At 35.9% G+C, this 21383-nt stretch overlaps 1 protein-coding gene, 1 non-coding gene and 1 pseudogene across 2 annotated transcripts in view; 2 read left to right on the plus strand and 1 right to left on the minus strand.

Annotated features, from left to right (window-relative positions):
* The window catches only part of CDC73 (cell division cycle 73), a 90514-nt gene that overhangs the window by 15376 nt on the left and 53755 nt on the right, over positions 1 to 21383 (minus strand). The window contains exons 11-13 of the mRNA NM_001191272.1: positions 10240 to 10297; positions 4211 to 4246; positions 3825 to 3912 (exon numbers count right to left, since the gene is read on the minus strand). Of these exons, the coding sequence (NP_001178201.1) occupies positions 3825 to 3912; positions 4211 to 4246; positions 10240 to 10297 (182 nt within the window). The remainder of the gene's footprint in view (positions 1 to 3824; positions 3913 to 4210; positions 4247 to 10239; positions 10298 to 21383) is intronic.
* On the plus strand, positions 1930 to 3232 carry LOC101906067 (nucleosome assembly protein 1-like 1; annotated as a pseudogene).
* TRNAK-CUU (transfer RNA lysine (anticodon CUU)) lies at positions 9683 to 9755 on the plus strand. Its single transcript has one exon. It is a non-coding gene; the product is annotated as a tRNA-Lys (tRNA).

Here is a 21383-nt window from a genome sequence, read left to right on the forward strand (position 1 = left end):
AATTATTGAAAAAAAGGCAATGGGGAGCGAAGGAGCACCAAAGATTTGAAAAAGAACTAAACAGAACCTCTAAAATAGAAACAATAAGACATCTGAATTTTAAAATGAAATGAACAGACAACATCACACTAGGAGATAGCCAAAGGAACAGACAACTAGAAGTTAAATCTTCAGAAATGATCAAGAATGCAGGTGACAGAGAAACAGAAGGAAAGCAGAGCTGTATAACAGACATATATGATGAAATGAGAAAGTCTATAGTACGTCTCATTTAAGTCCCAGAAAGAAGAGAGAAACAAAAAGGGAAGAAGGGGAAACAAAGAGATAATGTCAAAGTGCTAAGAAACAAGATTTTGTGAACGGATGAAAAACAAATCCACAGATTCAATTCTGATGAATCCCAAGGAGGGATATGTAAGAAATCTACACCTAGGTATAGCAGATAAACAAATTTACAATGACCTTTAACAAGATAAAGCAGATATCCTTCCAAGTACTGATTATCACAGCTGACCTCTGATCATAAAAAAAAGTAAGCTATTATAAAGATGGTGCAATGACATCTTCAATGTAATAAATCAATTCCTATACAGTTTTCCAAAGTGGTTGAAGCATTCTGCACTGCTGTGGCAGCTGGGTACATGAAGCATTCATGGTCCAGTGTGAGCTTCAGACTGCTCTCCTGCCTGCTCTTTCCCAGGCCTTAAGTAGTCCCCCATATGCATGTGCTGAACAGTGTTCTACTGATGCAAGGGGAACTCTCGGTCTATCTCTGGAGCACGCCCTCTATGTAATCTTTCCCCGCTGGAACTCTACCCTATGCGAGGACCGTCATAGCCAGAATCACAAGCACCATTCAACCAGTTTATTTTAAATAAGCTCACGGGCCCAGTGAAACTTCTCTCAAGATCATGTTTATAAATGTCAAAGCACTTAATACTTCCATAATAGAACCTTGATTTTGTTACTTAGAATGTTAAAGGTGAGGGCAGGATTTATTTTGCCTCATTTCATTTACTTACTGAAGGGCTAGAAAACTGAAGAATCCTCAGTTTACATGAAACCAAACAGAATCTATGCCAACATGAGCTATGGGATACAGCCAGTACTATAATTGTGTGGAGGAGGTTTCAATTATGCATTAATTACATAGCAAAGCCTCAAGCTGACTCAAGCTGTAGGGGAGATGTCAGTTGCAATGAGGTGTTAAACAATGAAGGGAGTGTTTTAAACTCAGAAGAAAAATTAGGCATGATCTATCCAAAGAAGGTAGTCTGTTAAAATTCTTTGCTTTCTTGGTAGGAAGGCTAAGGAAAAAGATACTAAAATTTACTTTGTGACTTCTATGTACTAATTACTACTTTTATTATAATATTTTAACTATTATCAAATCTATTTCAAGAGATGGGCAAAAACAATTATGTTTCATATTTGCCCAGCTGCAGAGTACTTGAGGAACTGTAGATTATTTAGTAATCCACAGCACTGTCTCAATATTAAACTCCACAAAAAACAAGCCTAACAAAATATGAGGAAATAAAACCTAAAAATTCCTTCTTTCCATATTGTTATTGGAAAAAAGGTCATTGAAAATTTCACTCGTAAGTATTAAAGAAAAAATACCAAAGATACACTTGCATGTGCCAGTTACATAGGATTTTATACAGCTATTTAAGTCATTGGCACTTAAAATTCAATTGTGCATCTATTAAAACCTAGAGTCAGTAAGTATTACAACTTATTTTGCTACTCATTTTTAAGTTGTAAGTTATCTAGAAGCAGCATGATTTTCTTTTTGAAGGTTGTTTTTGTTTCTTTAAGAACTGTCATCTTTATTTTACTGAGAAAGTTAAGCATCTGGAAATTTTAATACAGGATATAGGTTTCTTCTTTGCTTCTTCAACCAATTTTTACTAATTAACGTCTAGGTTAACAAACTATGGTCCCCTTTCTAGCACCATCTGCTCACGGCACCACCTCTTGCTCCTCCCACCACCCTGAGTCACTGCCTGCACAGCTCGGGCTGCCTGGCTCCCCGTGCTAGCCACCGATATTTGGCATTTGTACAACACGGCAGATATCAACAACAAAGAACAGTCTGAACTTGATCAAGATTTGGATGATGTTGAAGAAGTAGAAGAAGAAACTGGTGAAGAAAGAAAAATCAAAGCGTGTGAGCTGACTGTTCAGATGATGCAAAATCCTCAGATTCTTGCAGCCCTTCAAGAAAGACTTGATGGTCTGGTAGAAACACCAACAGGATATATTGAAAGCTTGCCGAGGGTAGTTAAAAGACGAGTGAATGCTCTCAAAAACCTTCAAGTTAAATGTGCACAGATAGAAGCCAAATTCTATGAGGAAGTTCATAATCTTGAAAGAAAGTATGCTGTTCTTTATCAGCCTCTGTTTGATAAGCAATTTGAGACCATTAATGCCATTTATGAACCTACATAAGAAGAATGTGAATGGAAACCAGATGAGGAAGATGAAATTTCAGAGGAGCTAAAAGAAAAGGCCAAGATTGAAGATGAGAAAAAGGATGAAGAAAAAGAAGATCCCAAGGGAATTCCTGTTTTGGTTGACCATTTTTAAGAATGTTGACTTGCTCAGTGATATGGTTCAGGAACATGAAGAACCTATTCTGAAGCACTTGAAAGACATTAAAGTGAAGTTCTCAGATGCTGGTCAACCTATGAGTTTTGTCTTAGAATTTCACTTTGAACCCAATGAATATTTCACAAATGAAGTGTTGACAAAGACATATAGGATGAGGTCAGAACCAAATGATTCTGATCCCTTTTCTTTTGATGGACCGGAAATTGTGGGTTGTATAGGGTCCCAGATAGATTGGAAAAAAGGGAAGAATGTCACTCTGAAAATGATTAAGAGGAAGCAGAAACACAAGGGACGTGGGACAGTTCATACTGTGACCAAAACAGTTTCTAATGACTCTTTCTTTAGCCCCTCCTGAAGTTCCTGAGAGTGGAGATCTGGATGATGATTCTGAAACTATCCTCGCTGCAGACTTTGAAATTGGTCACTTTTTATGTGAGCATATAATCCCAAAATCAGTGTTATACTTTACTGGAGAAGCTATTGAAAATGATGACGATGATTACAATGAAGAAGGTGAAGAAGTGGATGAGGAAGGGGAAGAAGGAGGAGATGAGGAAAATGATCCAGACTATAACCCAAAAAGGATCAAAATCCAGCAGAGTGCAAGCAACAGTGAAGCAGGATGTCTGTGGCCTTGAGGATAACCTGTACTGATCGACCTTCTGCTTCCCTGGAAAGGATGAATTTACATCATCTGACAAGCCCATTTCAAGTTTTTGGTTGGTTGTTTGTTTGCTCATTTTTGTTTTTGCAGCCTAAAATAAAAATGTCATATAATTAAAAAAAAAAAAAAACAAACACCAACTATGGTCCCCCCTCCTCCCTCTAGGGTATATACATCAATTAATCTAAAGTACGTTTTACTTTTCTGGTTCTTTCCTGGAACTTGGAAATGAGGAGAAGACAACCTGAATTTGTTTTACAACCCCTTCAAGCTCTCTAGCCAAAGCAAAACAACTCATGTTAAAAATTAAATGATAACCTTTTCATTAAGACTTTAGTCAGAGCTTCTATAGTTTTCCCTAAAGGATTCAGATATAAAAGAATATATTCTGTTTTTGAAAATTATATTTTAGACTATCTGCAAAGACAATAGCACTGAAATTGAATGTTTGTTTTCTCAAAATAAGAAATACTGAATCAGTAACTAGTAATTCTCAACAAAAGCTCCATGTCCTACAAAAAGAACAGTTTAGCAAATTACTTACTTCAGGTCCTGGAGAAGGTCCTTTGCATTAAGCATGGTTATTAAAGAGGTGGTAGCTGCAGGAATTATGATAATGGGTGTTCGAGATCCTATAAAGACAGAATTTTCAAGGTATCAAATAGGTTATTTAAAGGAATTATAGTTACTTTCATAATTAAAAAGTAAAAGCCTGCAAATTTATATTTTTCACTCTTTTGAGCTAAAAGCTACTTTAAGCAGCAGTGATATTCAGACTAGTTAATGATCAGGACAGCTTGAGCACTAACCACTCAGAATGGACACCAAACACAAACATCTGCTACAACTGCATGAGAAGGCCATCAGCCCTGGTTGTGTAAGCAAGAGCTTACTTTTTAAGCAAGTTTAGAGTCACATGCACAACTTTACCTTTCTTCTGATTTGGGGGAGGTCTGGCTTGAGAAACTGTAAGAAAAAAAAAAAAAATCCAAATATTTGAGTGTTATAAAAATCACATTCTTCTTTTCAAACTTACAAAACAAATAAGGCCAAAAATATTTGTATTTACACGACTCATTAAAATTTTTTTTAATGTACTGCAAGTTTCTTAAATAATATGAAGCTATTTCTCTGCTTCAGAAAATCACTATAGTGCCTCAGCAGTTCAACAATCAGTAGTTATAAACAAAGTGGATATATAGCATTGCTAGGCACTGAGAATCTACATTCATAGACGTTAGGGTCCAGAAAAGGAGGCAAATAAATAATTTCTGAATTAACTGATTACTCTGTGATAAATATAAAAACACAGAGTACTACAAGAGGATATAAGACTGGGAGAAGGGCTGGGAAAGGGAAATGTAATTAACCTCTGTGGAGGAAAAACAAAGATGCTACCCCAGTAACTAAGACCTAAAATATTTATCTTTATCTCTCTTTTCAAAATTTTTTGTTTTTATTTTATTAGCAATGAGTCATGTGAAGGTCTTTTTTCTGGAACTGCCCATATTATCAATAATTTTGTATATTATAAAAACATGAATATTCATTTCTCTTTATTATTTATATATACAATGGACTTTATAATAAATAAAAACATTTGTTGGCATAATAATGGTAACATCAGTCTAGTTCAAGATGAACATATTTTAGGATAGAAAGTGCTGCATGTTCAATTTTCAGTATTTATTCATACAATAAATTTTTACTGACTGCCTTCTATGTGCCATGTGCTGTGCTAGAATTAATTTTTTAAATCACAAAAAATAAAAAGTCAACAGTTTAAAATTCTAATTCAACATCAGTTCTTCGACATACCACTTTTAGAGCAAAGTACACACGTCTTTGGAATATGTTCTATTTCAAAAGCAGTAAAATGCTACATTTTAACTAGTACTTTGTTCTCCTTTGTATAGCTATTTGATTATGATAAAACATTATGGAGTCCAGAAGTATGATCTTGTAGCCACAGAAAGCAAAGAAAGATAAAATACAAACACAAGTTCACATGTATATTTATCAAAGTGTTGTCATCTTTCTTTTTGCTGAGAAACAGATACTAAAACTTTCTTAAATTATTTTTAGAAACAGGACTCATGGATACATCAACATGTAGAGCAAGACATTATCATCTGCAATATAATACAATCTCAATAAACACGTGGAATTTGACAGAGAGATAAAGGAAAGGTGTGATGGACAGACAGATGTACAAACTGGAGACAGGAGTAGCTAGGAGAACGAGTAAGGGGAACAAAGCAATCTTTGACTGAAATATCAGATATACTAAGGAAGCCCATAATGGACTCAGGAATATAAAGAAAGATTCATTAAAATCAAAGCTGAGAAGACAGAGTTAGAAAAAGATGAAATATAAAAGCTCACATGTTAAAAATAAACTTCAGATGTTTAGCAAAAAATAAATAAATAAATAACTACAATTAAGGACCAAGGCAGGGACACAGTGATGAACATGCTAAGGATGAGCTTGATCTAAAGGCAGGAGGAGCAAAGAGTGGAATAATGCTGAGTCCATGAGGAGCATGAAGGAAAAGCAATAGCCTGGAGTCGGAGCTTGATTCTGTCTCCATTCTGCCACTTTCTAGACAATGACCCCCCCAGCACACTGAGATGAATGCCACTCAGCGTCAGCTGTCCTCAGTCATAAAACAGAGACAATAATTTCTACATCTTGATTCTGTTGTAAGACTCATAAGAACAACAAAGCAAGTTAAGTTCTTCTCCAGATCCTGGGCATATTTACTATTTACCGAACCTCACAGCCATGGCCGATGCTAAATGTACTGCAGCAGAACCGCCACAACCAATGCCTTCAGCAAACACCATAACTGACCACTGACAAGCTGAGAACAGGCAATTACTGTTGCTGTACTTGCTTCCAAATAGAATTATATTCTCTCCTTAAGTATTCAGAGCCTATGTACAGGGCACTCTGCTAGGTTTTAATTTTTATAATGATAAATAAAACAAAAATAATCCCTGCCCTCAAAGACCGTTCAAGTAAAGGAGGGGAACCAGACGATAACAAAACAGACAAATAAACACATAAAAACAAATTTGAATACACAATATTAAGGAACAAAATGAATGTACACTGATATTAAAGTGTCCTTTAGACAGAATGCTTAGAAAAAGCCTCTCAAAGGAAATGGCATTTCAGCTGAGATTTGAAGGATAAAAAGGAGCAAACTTGCAAAGAACAAGTGAAAGAACAGTCTAGATAAGAGGTAGGAATGTGGGCCAATGCCAAAGGCAGGAAGAAACTGTCGTGCTTATGGAACTGCAAATGTGTAGACAGGCAAAAGGAAGGGTGCAGGACAGGAGGTTAAAAATATATGTAGGAGCCAATTCATGAAGGGCCTGCTAGGTCATGTTAAGCTTGTATTTAAATTCTGTTAGAAAACCCTGTAACTTTTAAGCCAGAAAGTGACATAATTTGATTTTCATATTACACTTTCTATAAGGGAAAAATAGTAATTTTAGTTAAGAGGTAAAAGGGAGACAACCAAAACAAAAAAAAAGGGGGGCGCGGGGACAACTGTGTAAGCAGCAAGCTCAGGATGATCACCAATATTCTACAGTGGTGCCGCCCAAATTAAATGTGGTTAATTAAGGCAAGGGTTCTCGGTAAACTTTCCAAGGTCGACTGAATAACATGCAATAAAAATGAACAGCTAGAACCCTGGCCATGCACCTGGATGCTGTTAACAGTATTGGACTCTCAACTCCTATCTGTATCTTGTTAACGACCAGAAATAAACAGGTCAGGGACTAATACTTCAAGATGCACTAGTCTAGAGAAATGATGGTAGCTCAGACTTGAATTGTGGCAGTGGAGATAAAGAGAAAATAGATAAATATGGAATACAGAAAAGGTAAATTTAACAAAACTCACTGGCACATTAGATGAGAAGAATAAACAAATATGAGGAATAAAGACTAACTTGTTTTGGACTTAAGAAACAGAGTTGATAGTGGTGTCATTTACTTGTGAAGAAGCAGAAGAATGTGAAGACCTTGTGGGGAAAATATCAAAGAAAAAAGGTTTTAAGCCAGTTTTAAGATACCGATGGCACATCCAAATGTTAAACAGTTAATAAAAGACACCAGAGGTAAGAAGAACTGGAGACACAAATTTGAAAACCATCAGCACATTGATTTAAAACTATGGAATGAGGCAATCCACCTACATTCTGAAGTGGATGACTGAAGAGCATAAGAAATGTGTTTAAAATATACAAAGGGCTAATCCCCTCTCAATCTCACGTGCAGATCTTAAGACAGCAGATAAACTAGAGCTACAGGGTTATGGGTAGTCACCTGCCCACATCAGCATATCTGCAAGACAGAAGTAACGAATGAAAGCCAGAGAAGTGACTTATGTGTTGTCACTTATGCAAGAGGCAGCAAGAGCAGGGATGTGTGCAGGAGATTTAATCTGGCTAAAAAAGGAAATGACATTAAATTCCACTACGGAGCTTATCAAATGCTTGTGCTTCTTAATTCACTGGAAAACATGTGTCTCTTGTTAGTTACATTCCCTAAATGAATGTTTAGAAATTAGGAATGATTGTAAACACTTTAAAATACTACATTTACCCAGGGACTTGCCTGGTAAAACTAGTGCAAAAAAAACTAGTGCAAAAAAAAAAAAAATGGTGAAAAAATAAAGAAGAAAGAAACAGTGAACAAAAATGGAACATCATCCCTGAGTCCCTTCACTGAAGGCAGAAAGGATAGATGGTTCAGTCCCTATTTCCTAATAATTCAAACTCTACCTAACAAACAACAGTATATAGATCTATGCTGTCTCATGTATAATATGTGACACGACCAGAAATATTGTGGGTTTTTTTTCCATTTTAAAAAGATAATCCAGATGAACCTACCCTATATTACAAAATATCCCTTCAAAACTGGGTAGCACCCAAAAAGCAAATACATTTTTAACAATCTGCAAAACAAAAATACACGAATCAAGACAAAGATGACAAACTGCTAACACCCACTCAAGTCAGTCTTATTGACTAGTGAGTATTAAAACTTATAATCTTTGCTTCTGGAATGATAGGTAGGGACTGTGGATCTATGGGGGTCAATCAGCGAGTGAAATGAGACCTCACATTGATGGACATCAGAATATCTGTTATATTATGAGATATTCTCGAAGATTTATTTCAGTCATTTTAATCACCAGTGCACCTTGGCAGATCTGAGAAAGAACGACAGATTAGGAGGTGAAAGGACCCACAGCTCCCTGCTTCACACGTGACCTTCTCCAAGATCACACACTAGCTGGGAGGACCCAGCCCCCTCCCTGTCCCTCTATTCCATGGCACACGCACACAAGCTGGTTTATGCGAGTGTTAGTGCCACCCCGACCCCTTTCCTTTGTTTGCCATGTGATTTTGAGCAAATGTGAAATGGAGACAATTATTCATACACAGCACAGTACAGAGCTAGAATCCTCGGGTGGTGACTTGTTCCTTTTTATACCATTTCTGAATTTCTCATGTGATCTTCCTTAGACTAACCATCCTTCCCCGTCCAAGGGAAAACGAAGAATTCTACATCAATCATTCCACTGTCTCTATAATACTCCAGGCTGCATTCCTGGGGTCCATGTCAGCCTGCCCATTTCTATTTCCCTGACTTTTTCTTCCTTCCTCTAAGGAGCTCCTTTAGCTCCTTCTTGTTTCTGGCACTGAGCACATGGAAGGCATTCAAATAATATTTAACTGATTTAATTGTTCTTCCTTGTACTCGCATAACAGCTTTTGGCATGGTCTTGTCTACTGAAAAACAGTCCCATAGTTCTGTCATCTGATATAAATTACATCCAGTGTGCTCCAAATTTAACAAAGATTTCAAACCAACCCAATGTCATTAAAAGAAAGAAAAAAAATACTGGTCATGTCAAGATCCAGGTGGATCCAAGACACAGTCAAAGAGCCTACAACACTATCCCAATATAACCCCTCTTAACATCATGCTTTTAATGTGCTTCCAAAAATCTGAACACTTATAATCATATAATTTTAGAATTAGCCTATGTGTGAACATACTATGAATAAAAATATGCAAATCTGTACTATTGACACTAACGAATTGAAAAGGAAGATCAACCAGTTAAATTCCTGACTGGGCCTTTTCAATTAATACCATTTTCTTAATAGCCACTTTTAACAGCACTGATACTAGACTATGCTAAACACTAAAATAAAATGAACAAATGAAAATAAAATGAACAAATGAACAGTAAATCAAACCTAAAACACTGAAAATGAATATAGTGTCTGTATCTATATGCATTTATAAAGATCAATCCTTTTAGGTACCAGGAAAAGGAAAGAAAACATTTTTAAAATAACTTCAGGGAATTCCCTGGTGGTCCAGTGGTTAGGACTCTGTGCTCTTACTGCTGAGGGGCTAGGTTCAATCCCTGGTCAGGGAACTAACATCCCACAGGCTGTGAAGTGTAACCAAAAAAATTTAAGGATTAAATTAAAAAAATAATATTAATATTAGCCTTGTTTATTAATATATATATTTTTAAAGTTATAGAACCTAATATGCTCAATAATACAGATATCTGAAATCCTAAACATCAAACTGCTTATCAATCTATTAAAATTATGGTTCTATGTTTCCATAGGAAAAGACAAAAATCACATCCACCATACTATCACGGAACTCAAACAAAACTGATGAGAGAATGGGTATGTAATAAAAAGCTTTTTAAAACATTTTCCTAAAATGTTAAAAATATTTTCTTAAAAATTTTTTGTAACTCAACTATACCTATTTACTCAAGTAAATATTCTTATGATACTAGTTTTGAAGTATTTTAAGTAAAATTTAATTCTTTTGAAGCAGTACATAGTATCAAAAATTTCAGTTGTGATAATAGAAAAAAACTAAAATTTTTCTATTTTTACCTGGCCTTGGTACAGGTTGTGCTGCAGGAGTCTGCGTCTTCCGGGCTGATGCACCTTCCTTTAAAAGAATAAAAATGGATGTGTTAAAATTCCTTTGCACGATAAACACTTTTGTTTAATTACTGCAAAAAAAAATTAATGTCTGTCTCTCCCTCAGTCATGGAACATGCTATGAGTTAAAACAAACAAGCATCTTACCTTTTATGTTACTGGTTGTGAGTTGGTAAGAGAAATCTTTAGTCAAAAATATACTTAAATTATTACTATTCATTAGTTACTGTAAGTATGTAAGATTTTTCGAATATTCAATGATTTACTTAATTGCTGACAATTTTAATATTCTCAGAAATGTCATTACCAGTTTTAAAATCAAGTCAATCTTTTTCCCCTTAAAGAATCTCAAAATTAATAAGTGATACATAATCTCACATTAGAAAGATGTAAACAGTGTTACTTTGAGTGAATCTTTAAAAAACACAAATATTTCAAATTAAACATCTTTAAATATTCAGGGAAAATAATCCATTTACAAACATGAGATCTGTTACATTTAAGAGTGGTTGAAAATTTCTTAAAAGCTGAATAACAAATCTCAAGTAATTACAAAGCACATATCTATATAAGGAAATATGCTAAGGATTGAAGTACATCAATTATATACTCAAGAACAGACACCTCTGAAGTGCTTAACAGACTTCAAAGTTGTCTATCTTTACTGCAATAGTTTCAATCATACTCACACTAAATTTTCATTAAAATATTTTTCTTTATAGAAAGCTACAAGTATAAATTTCAAAACAGCTAGTAACTCATGAAGATTTTATTCTAGCTGTACTTAAGTGAAGAAAATTTGATAAGTATCAGGAAAATTACACATATCCATAATAAGAAAAATCACTACTACAACCACAGAAACATTTCTAAAGAAGTCCTGCTAAACAATGTTCACTTTAATCATATTACATTTTCTTCAGAATCTGAGATTTTACGATGGTAAAATGTACAGAGAATGCATTTCACTTGGAATACAATAGGATTCCTGGCATTCAGTTTAAAGGCTTTTTTAAAAAAGGGTTAAAAAAGAGGACTCCCCTGGCAGTCCTGTGGTTAAGACTCTGCTTCCAATGCAAGGCACACAGGTTCCATCCCTGGGCGGTGAACTAAGATACCAAACGCCTCATGCATACCTTCCCCCTCAAAAAACCTAAAAAGCTAAATTAAAAAAAAAAAAGCAGCAGCAGCAGAGGCAACTAGCAAAAACTCTTTGGGGGAAAAAAGCACTTGAGGACAGCAGTACATCCTTTTCCAATATTTTCACTATTATGCATTTAGTTATATACACTGGTGTGGTTGAGACTGAGTCACTTTGGATGCTGGTTCCATGAATGTGTTAACTTTGTAAAAATTTGTCAAGCTTACTAATGATATGGTCATTATACTACAAGCAAATTATATTCAAGTAAAATTTTAAATGTAAAGGAAGTGAGTCACTATTAAGGTGGAGACCATTTTCAACATTTAACTTCCTTTAATGCACTGAAATTGTCTGACCTATATTTTTCTCTAAGTTCATGTTAGAGGACACAACTGCTTTTACTCATCTTTGTAAATCTAGTACCCAGGACACAACAGATGCTCTACAAATGTTGGTCATACTGAACTCAGTTTTAGACTTCTAAAAACCAGAAGCCAAAGGATAATCACTAAATAGAAATTAACCAAAGAGATTTTAGCTTTCTCTCCCATCTTCTTTTATAAGGAGGAATCAACTAGATATTATATAATAACAAGGTCTTAACCGTATTCCTTTTGAATTCTTACATGTGAATACTGGGACTTCCCTGGTACTCAGATGGTAAAGAATCTGCCTGGAGTGTGGGAGACCTGGGTTCAATCCCTGGGTTGGGAAGATCCCCTGGAAGAGGGCATGACAACCCACTCTAGTATTCTTGCCTGGAGAACCCCCAGGGACAGAGGAGCCTGGCAGGCTACAGTCCATGGGGTCACAAAGAGTTTGGACACAACTGAGCGACAAAGCACAGCACACACATGTAAAATGGGTCAGTTTAAGTACACAGAAAAGGAAGAAAAATGAAGAAAATGAGACAGGAAGAACAATGAGCACGCACATAGGCAGACCTCCTTCTGTCTACATATGACTAGAAGGCTGGCTAGTCCTGGGCTCAGTCTACAGAGAGTTCTCTGTGTTTAATAAATGGGAGTCAGCTAGTCATAAGCCTATAAGGAGTTAAGTCTAAAATTACAGATAATCGTGTCTCATGACTCATGGAGAAAACCCATCTGCAGAATGATGTAAAGAAGTTACCAGCATGCAAGAAGAGACATGGAATATAATATCCCTCTTAATACCTATCTAGTTCCAGTGGCCTGTAAGACCTCTTCTCCCACTAATCCTTGGAATCTTCTTGATTCCAAGAGTCACCAAAATCCCTCATCTCATTCTATGCAACCCACACACTTTTTTGTCTTACTTACTAGAGCAGAATCTGTTAACTACAACCAGGAGAGTTTTATCTAATTTTGTCTTCTCAAATTCACTGAAAATTTTGAGTTGTCAGTCACTATAGTACAACTTTGCTTAGTTTTGGGTAAGTAAACACAAATCAGTTCAAACGCACACACATATATAGCCATGCCACTTCATAGGCTGTGAGCTCCTTGAAATGAAAACAGCAAAGACCTCTGCTAATCATATGGTTAGTTCACAGCCATTTCTAGGTCTCCATAACCAATACAAGAGCAGCTAAAAGCTCATATTACTCTGATCTGCATTATTTTGTATAAGTCACTACATAAAGGACCTCAGAAACCATATAACCTAATTCTAGCACCCTTTAAAGATGAAGAAAAGAGAGGTAAAATAGCTTTTCAAAGGCTACACAGAGGTCTATCTGGCATATGTTAAGAAACTGAAATAGAAGGAAAACAAAGAATAAAAGAAACAAAATGAAGAAATAATAATTGGCAGTAATATGGAGCAGACTGACAACTCTGTCTTCTTAAAGATATTTGGACTGGGGGAAAAATGCTACTCAGCTGAGAGAAGAAAAGTATCAGCACAAAACAACTGAAAGAGCTGACGAGTTGTGCTAACTGGAGAGGAAAACCTGCTTTCTTTTAAAAAGTCAGAATCATTATAATTTCACCAAGACTTTAGGCATTCTGGAAAAGAAGTAACTGGCAAAAAGGGATGGGGGAAAGTGACAGAATCCTTATCTGCAAAACATAACACAACCAAACAAGGTAACTGTTTACAATCCCTCCTTGCTTTCTTTTAGCAAGTGAAGAGAGTCTAGGTATTGGGAGAAAGAACACTGGTATCTGCCACTGTTTAAGTAGAAAATCACACCATAATATAAAATATTGTAAGAAAAGATATTTGTAACAAGTATCAGTATGAAAAATATACTGTATTTAATTCTGAAAAATGCTGTTTATATAAAAATTAATAAGACACTGAAATTTCTTAATGAAAAAACATATGGACTATATATATGTACACACACACACAGAGATTCTAGGAGTTGATAATCTACCTCTTTGCTGTATTTATGAGACAAAAAGTAACATTTTTAAAAAGTAAATCAATATTAATTGTACAGCTGCATGTTTTGTTTTTTTAAAAAGTAACTTATTCCCATGAAATCTGTATTTGATATTCAGAACTCACAAATATTAGGATTTTTTTTTTTAAGCAGCTGAATTTTTTAAGTTCCAGAATGAGTCTTTAAGAAAATCATTTCAGAAAAACTAGGTACAAAAAGGGAACTGCAACTCTGAGCAAATCACAAAGAAGCTGAAAAGCATTAAAGGTTTCAGGAGCAAAAAACTTGACACAAATTTTAAGTACAACTTATTTTTTGTTTTTTTAGACTAGTCATAACCTGGAGTATACATATACAATGTTTGCTAACACAGAAAACAGTTGACACATTTCTAAAACCCAGTACGGTGTGTCTATATAGGCACACCTCACAGATACTGCCAGTTTGGCTCCATACAACTGCAATAAAGCTAGTATCTCAATCAAGTGCGCCACACAAACTTTTTTGGTTTCCCAGTGCATATAAAAGTTATCTTCATACTATACTGTAGTCTACACAACTATCTCTGCAAAATTGCAGGATACAAAATCAACACACAAACATCCACAGCATCTCTAGATACTACCAATCAGTAATTTAAAAAAGAAATTAAGAAAACAATTCCATTTGGAATAGCATTTAAAAATCAAATACTCAAGAATAAATTTAATCAAGAAATTAAAAAAAAAAACTGTCCACTGAAAACTTCAGATTGATGCTGAAAGAAATTAAAGCCACAAACAAATGGAAAGACATCTATGTTCGTGGACTGCTAAGATTAATAGCATTAAGATTTCAAAATTACCCAATGCAATCTATAGATGCAATGTAATCCCTTTCAAAATCCCAAAGGTGTTTTTGCAGAAAGAAAAACTTATCCTAGAACTGATGTGGAATTTCAAGCAGCCCCAAAGAGCCAAACTAATTCTGAAAAAGAACAAAGTTGGAGGACTAAAACTTTCAGATTTTAAAACTTGTAGATAGAGTAATCAAAATACTGTAGCAGGGAATGAAGGCAGATCCACAGACTAACAGAATAAGATAGCCCAGAAATAAACTTTCACGTACATGGCAAACTGATTTTTGACACAGGAGCTAAGACCATGCAATGGGAAAGGATAGTCTTCAACAAACAGTGCTAGGAAAACTGGATATGCACATGCAAAAGAATGAAGCTGGACCACTACCTTACATCATCTACAAAAATTATTAATAACTCAAAATGGGTCAGAAACCTAAATTTAGGAGATAGAACTTTAAAACAAATTTAAAAACCTACAGATAAAAAATCAGAGTAAAAGCTTCATGAAATTAGATTTGACATTAGTTTCACGAATATGTGAATGTGAAAGTAGTACTAAAAGGTACAGGAAAACAAAAGAGAAGCAGATAAACCTGACTTGATCAAAATTAAAAGCTTTCATGCATCAAAGGACATTAACAACAGAGAAGTCAATCCAAAGAATGGGAGAAAAGATTTGATAAGGAATTAATATCCCTGGCATTTGGCTAAAACATTATTCTGGACATGTCTATGAGGATGCGTCCGGGTGAGATGAATGTTTGAATCTGTAGACTGAGTAAGGCAGATTGCCCTCCCACTGCAGACGGGCCTCGTCCAATCCACTGAAGAACTGAAGACAACACAGAGGCAGAACAGAGGAGCGTTCCCCTCTGCCTGGCTGCGTTGAGGGGGCACACCAGGGGTTCTCCTGCCCTGGACGCAGACTGGAGCGCTTACACCATGCGTCCTCCAGTTCTCAGTCCTTCAGGCTCAGACAAGAGCTGCACTAGCCCATCAGCTTCCCTGGGTCACCAGCTTGCCGAGAGCAAATCCTGGAACTTTTCAGTCTTCCTAACCACATGTGCCAATTCCTCACAATCAATCTATCTACCCTACTGATTCTTTCTCTGGAGAACCCAGACAAATACAGCAATAAAAATTTTCAAAATAGAGTGAGATATAATGCAAAACTCTTTTAAAGAGGCATTCTATCATACTGGGAAAACGTCAGGTTTTTAAAAATTATTTATCTGGAGACTAAAAAATTACATCCACATGAATGTAGTTCCTTAATCTACAAATAAATAATTTAGATAAAATGCCAATTAGAGCATCGCAACTGGAAACAAACCAAAGTGTGTGTTCCGATCTTTAACATCGAAGTCCATAATGAACAATTCTTTCTCACTGAGATTTAATAAAAGTTTTCTTTCTCACTTAAAGTCAGCAGAATTGTTTTTATAGTGGAAGAGGGACACAGGTAATGTAGAAGGTCCACAGGATCATTTGTGAATCTCATGGGTCCATGGACTAAAAACAAATACACTAATGTAACTCAAGACAGAGTAAATCAATGCAAAAAAACACTTGACTTGCAAGTCTCAAGCTCTAGGTTCTACCTTAATGTGGCTTTGCTACATTAAGAGCAAACCTTTGAGAAAAATCTCAACCTCTCAGGGTCTTAGTTACCTTGCCTGTAAAATGAGGAAACTAGATTTTTAGATGACCTCAAAGGTCCAATTCTACTCTGAAATTCCATTATTCTAATGTAAGTAATACTTTTTCACTAGGAACAATGCCATTACAGTACAACCTGAAGGGTCCAATTAAATGATTACATTTGAAGACAATTCAACGTGGGTTTCTTCAAACCTATACAGCTTATAATTTTGCTCTATAGCTTGTAAATTGGCTCTTCTTTTGTTTCATGTGGATAAACAATACTCTGTTGCCCAGCTCTCTCTATCAAAGGTTACATGTTTGGAATTAATTTGATTATTTTGGGAATCAAAGAATTACAGCTACGGGCCAGTAAGATGCCTGAAACAATTTAAAGGTGCGGACCTAGTAGGCTTCGCAACTCTATCAAACTCAACACATCCCCTTTAAGAATATTTTACACTGACCCCTCTAACCATTTAAAATGAAATGCACAGGCAACATGCTGCTGCTGCTAAGTCACATCAGTCGTGTCCAACTGTGTGTGACCCCATACAGCAGCCCACCAGGCTCCCCTGTCCCTGGGATTCTCCAGGCAAGAACACTGGAGTGGGTTGCCATTTCCTTCTCCAACGCACGAAAGTGAAAAGTGAAAGTGAAGTCACTGAGTCTTGTCTGACTCTTAGCAACCCCATGGACTGTGGCCCACCAGGCTCCTCCGTCCATGGGATTTTCCAGGCAAGAGTGCTGGAGTGGGGTGCCACTGCCTTCTCCGAGTGTATTCCAATTATGTTTTAGGTTCGTTTAATAATAAAAATGGTCTAACACAGTGGCCCCAACCTTTTGGCACCAGGGACTGGTTTCACGGAAGACAATTTTTCCATAGACCCAAGGAGATGGGGTGTGAAGGATGATTCAAGCACATTACCTTTGTTGCGGACTTTCTGTCATTAATTACGTCAGCTCCACCCCCGACCATCAAGCATTAGATCCCAGAGACTGGGGACTGACTCTCTCTCTCTCTCTCTCACACACACACACACACACACACACACACACACACGGACATCTGGAAGTCCTGCAGCACACAGGACTAGTCTTTGTTGTTTTCAAAAACTGTCCCAACACACTACATTCCCTGGCCACATATACTAAATGCTCTTCATTTTTTTTGTCAGCCCAGAACACCTTCCCTCGTAAACTTCTAGAACATGTCCTAGGAAAGCAGTATCAAGCTCAATACCAACCTCACTGATAACCCCAGCTCTAACCTCTAAGATTATTCTGTGTGTGCCAAAAAAACAATTGAAAGATTCTAGTTGATTTATGCTGAAAAGAAAGAGCTGTGCTACTGAGAAACCAAAGCATATACAAGCAAAAAGGCATACTTTGTTTAACTGCACTGCATATACTGCACTTTAAAAAAAAAAAAAAAAAGTTCGAAGGTTTATGGCAACCTTATGTTGTCAGATCACGGTTAGCATTTTTTAATTAAAATATGTACATTGTTTTTTAGACAAAATGCTATTATTGCACAAAATGTACTGGGAACATAACTTTTCTATGCACTGGTAAACAAAAAATTCCTGTAACTCACTTACTACAGTAGCCTGGAATTGAACCCCAAATATCTCTGAGATATGCCTTTATTATTACAGTACTTTCCACATTACTGCTGATTTTAGATGCTTTGCTTTTTCTCTTAGGATCATTTAATATTTTGTGTGAATTAAAATAGACAAATGTCAAAGAGACATTTAAATTTAGTTCCGCTTTCAAGTCAAAAGAAATTCTTAAACATTATGAGTAACTGGAGCATAAGCTTATGAAAACTGAAGGCAAAATAGTAAGGCAGGCAAACACTGACACTTGTGGTCATTCTGAGATTGCTAATTTGCAACCAGCTAATTCCTGCTCTGTGAGTTCAAAGAAAAGTAAAACTGCTTTGTAAAACATCAATAAAAGTCAAAGGAAAATACCAAATTCTTAATAAACACAACCATTTTTTTTCAAAAAGGAAAACTACTACTATTAAATAGTCAAAAATATGCCATCTGTCCAAATCTTTTTATGTAATGAAAAAGATGTCATTTGATTTTAAGTCAAAGCAGTCTCTAGATAAACTCCAAGTAAACACTGCCATGCAAAACTGCTGATTATCTCAATAAAACTGAAGGTGTTACCTAACTAACTGGTTCAAATGGAATTTTTCAGTGTATTACGTTGGAAATTACATCTGCTCCACAACATTAAGATTTTTCTCCAGGAGTGGAAAAAGATAGCTAGTTTTTCAGGTGAAATAAATGGCTTGCATTCAGGGGCCTACTAGCCAGACTAAAGCATAAACAGGAATGGAGACCAATGAAGGGAAAACTGATTCATGTCTCCCAAGGCTGTTTGCTCATCACCCGCCCTGGTTGAAGTGCTATCTCCACATTCCCTTCTCCAGCATTCTTTTTACTAAGGACATTTAGTTGAATTTATATAGACACGTAGTATAATTCCATGAAATCACTTACCTTTCCTTTTACATACTGAACCAATCTATACCTGACTGATCATGTGATAATCACTCAAAAACTATTAACAGTATGAATAAAAAAATTATTATTATTTCTGTACCGATTTAAGACTTAAAGAGTTAGGAGGCACAGCAAATTCTGTCTTTAAATTCTGGCTCCTTAAGGGATATTCTAGACATGCACGGGGAAACCCTAATATGAACCTGGATAATTCTGGCCATGATGCATATAGTAATATTCACCTGTTTTCCCACCAGGGATGTGCTATAAAATTAAAAAGCAGACCTATGCAAGTAAAAATTACAAGACATTTATAACTATAAAACTTAACAAAATAGCTGCCAGTCTGCTGAGTCTGATAAAGAAATCTGTCACATTTAGTGAGAAAGTTTAACCACAGAATTCAGATTTTAAAAGAAACCAGACTGAAGGAAGAGATTCTACAAGCTTGCTTGTCATAAGATTTTTACAGCTTCTCTTGGCTGGAAACATGCAGGTTGCTAGAAAAAGTCACTGAAGGAACTTTTATCTCATGACTGCTGTTTTTCTGTAAAGTTCCTAAGCTAGCTTAACTTAAACATAAGAAACAGAATGCAGTTGTACCTGAAAGTTCAAAGTAAATTCTGATTTGGCACACAGGTATCCTTTCATGAGCTTTCAGGAGTCTCCTTTGCTATATGAACACTTGCTCCTCTGCAAGCACAGTTGAGACAATAGTCTACTGGGAATTCAAGGGCTCCACCTAACACTACAGGGACCACTAAGCAGCAGCTTATCTACGGAGTTCTCTTAATAGTCAAGATCCATAAGAAATTCAGTGGGGCAATCAAAAAAACAGCCAAAAATAACTGCTTTATCCTTCCTGGAGAAAGGGCAAGGATGCATCTAAACCATTTTTGTATCATTTATTAAGGTGTGCCAAATTGCAAACGCTGGCACACAGCAGTTGATCAGATACCTATCTATTGATCAAGTAAATAAAACAAAAATACAAACATCCATTTAAAATCCTATGAATGATCTCTGGGTATGCTGTGCTGGTGTGCTCAGTCACATCTGACTCCTTGAGACCCCATGGACTGTAGTCCATCAGGCTCCTCTGTCCATGGGATTTCCCAGGCAAGAATACTGGAGTGAGTTGCGATTTCCTTCTCCAGGGGATTTTTCCAGCCCAGAGACTGAACCCACACCTCCTGAATTAGTAGGCAGATTATTTACCACTGAGCCACCAGGGAAGCCCCATGCTGTACTAGTAACAGGAAAAAAATTCCCACAGTTCTCCAGCAGGGCCATGCAGCATAATGGTTGAGAACAACTTACTTTTGCTTTAATTCCCAGCTGGACTCTTTCTTATCACGAATCATCTGATAGTTGGGATAATTGTTTTATAACTCTAAACACTGGTTCTTCATCTTTAAAATGGGTATTACAATAATAAAACCTTATCCGAAAAAAAGTCATTTATATAACAGCTCAAGCAGGCTTGGCATGCAACATGAATTGAGTCACTGCTGCTACTAGCACAGTCAAATCCTATGTCAGGAATTATTGATAAATAGTGACCTAGTAAGATCTACTTATACTTTTATAAAATAAGTCATTTTAAGCTTATTTAAAGCTTATATTTATATTTAAGCTTAACCATCACTCTGCCACCTAAGTTTAATTAAAAACAGAGTGGTGAACATGTAATATGTGTGGACTCAGGGACTAAATGCCAAGAAACCTGGGTTTTAGTTCTATCCTTCACACTTTACCAGGAAAAGCCAAAGCTCCAGGCCTTAGGTTTCCCATCTATAAAACTCTTAATGTTCCAACTAACATTTCCAGGAAAATCACATACACCCCTTAAAAAAAGAAGTCTTAGGATTCCTAAAACTACAAAACACAATTCATCATTTGTACTAAAAAATATAACAAAAACAAAAAATTAAAAATATTGGAAGAAACATAAATCTGTATTTGAAACAACATACATTAGTAGGGAAAATAGGTGGGACCAAAAATATATGACCACAAATATATAGCTTAAGTTTCAAAATGGTAAATTTCTATGAGTTAATGTCCCTAAAATCTGAGGAAAACTGATAACTCAAGTTATTTTAATAAAGGACAATGCCCCAGTACTTGTAGAAAAAAAGCAGCAAGGTGCCCAACAGACTAAACATACAAAGAAATATTTCAGAGTGAGTATCTAGTGTTTACGGAAAACTTTGCTTGATGGCAAGTTACTAAACCATCCTGAAATATTAGGACAAATAAATATGATTACTATGATCTCACTACCCAAGAAGATCCTGTTTAACTATGCTTTATCTATTACATTATTTTGTTGAATTCCACCATACAAGTAATTTTAAAGAAAAATAAAAAATAAATGATGACGTTAAAAATAAAGTTTTGCTGCCTTCAAGAACACTAGAAACTGCACGTAAAAAAAGAAGTGGCTGTATCAAATCATGTGTCCGTACAATAACTCATGGCAGCTGATTTATATAAACTCCAGAAAATAATGGAGAGGTGTCTAAGTTACTCATTAAAAATGGTCTATGGGTTGTAACTAGATATTAGTAA

The sequence above is a fragment of the Bos taurus genome, chromosome 16, assembly GCF_002263795.3.
Source record: "Bos taurus isolate L1 Dominette 01449 registration number 42190680 breed Hereford chromosome 16, ARS-UCD2.0, whole genome shotgun sequence".
NCBI lineage: Eukaryota > Metazoa > Chordata > Mammalia > Artiodactyla > Bovidae > Bos > Bos taurus.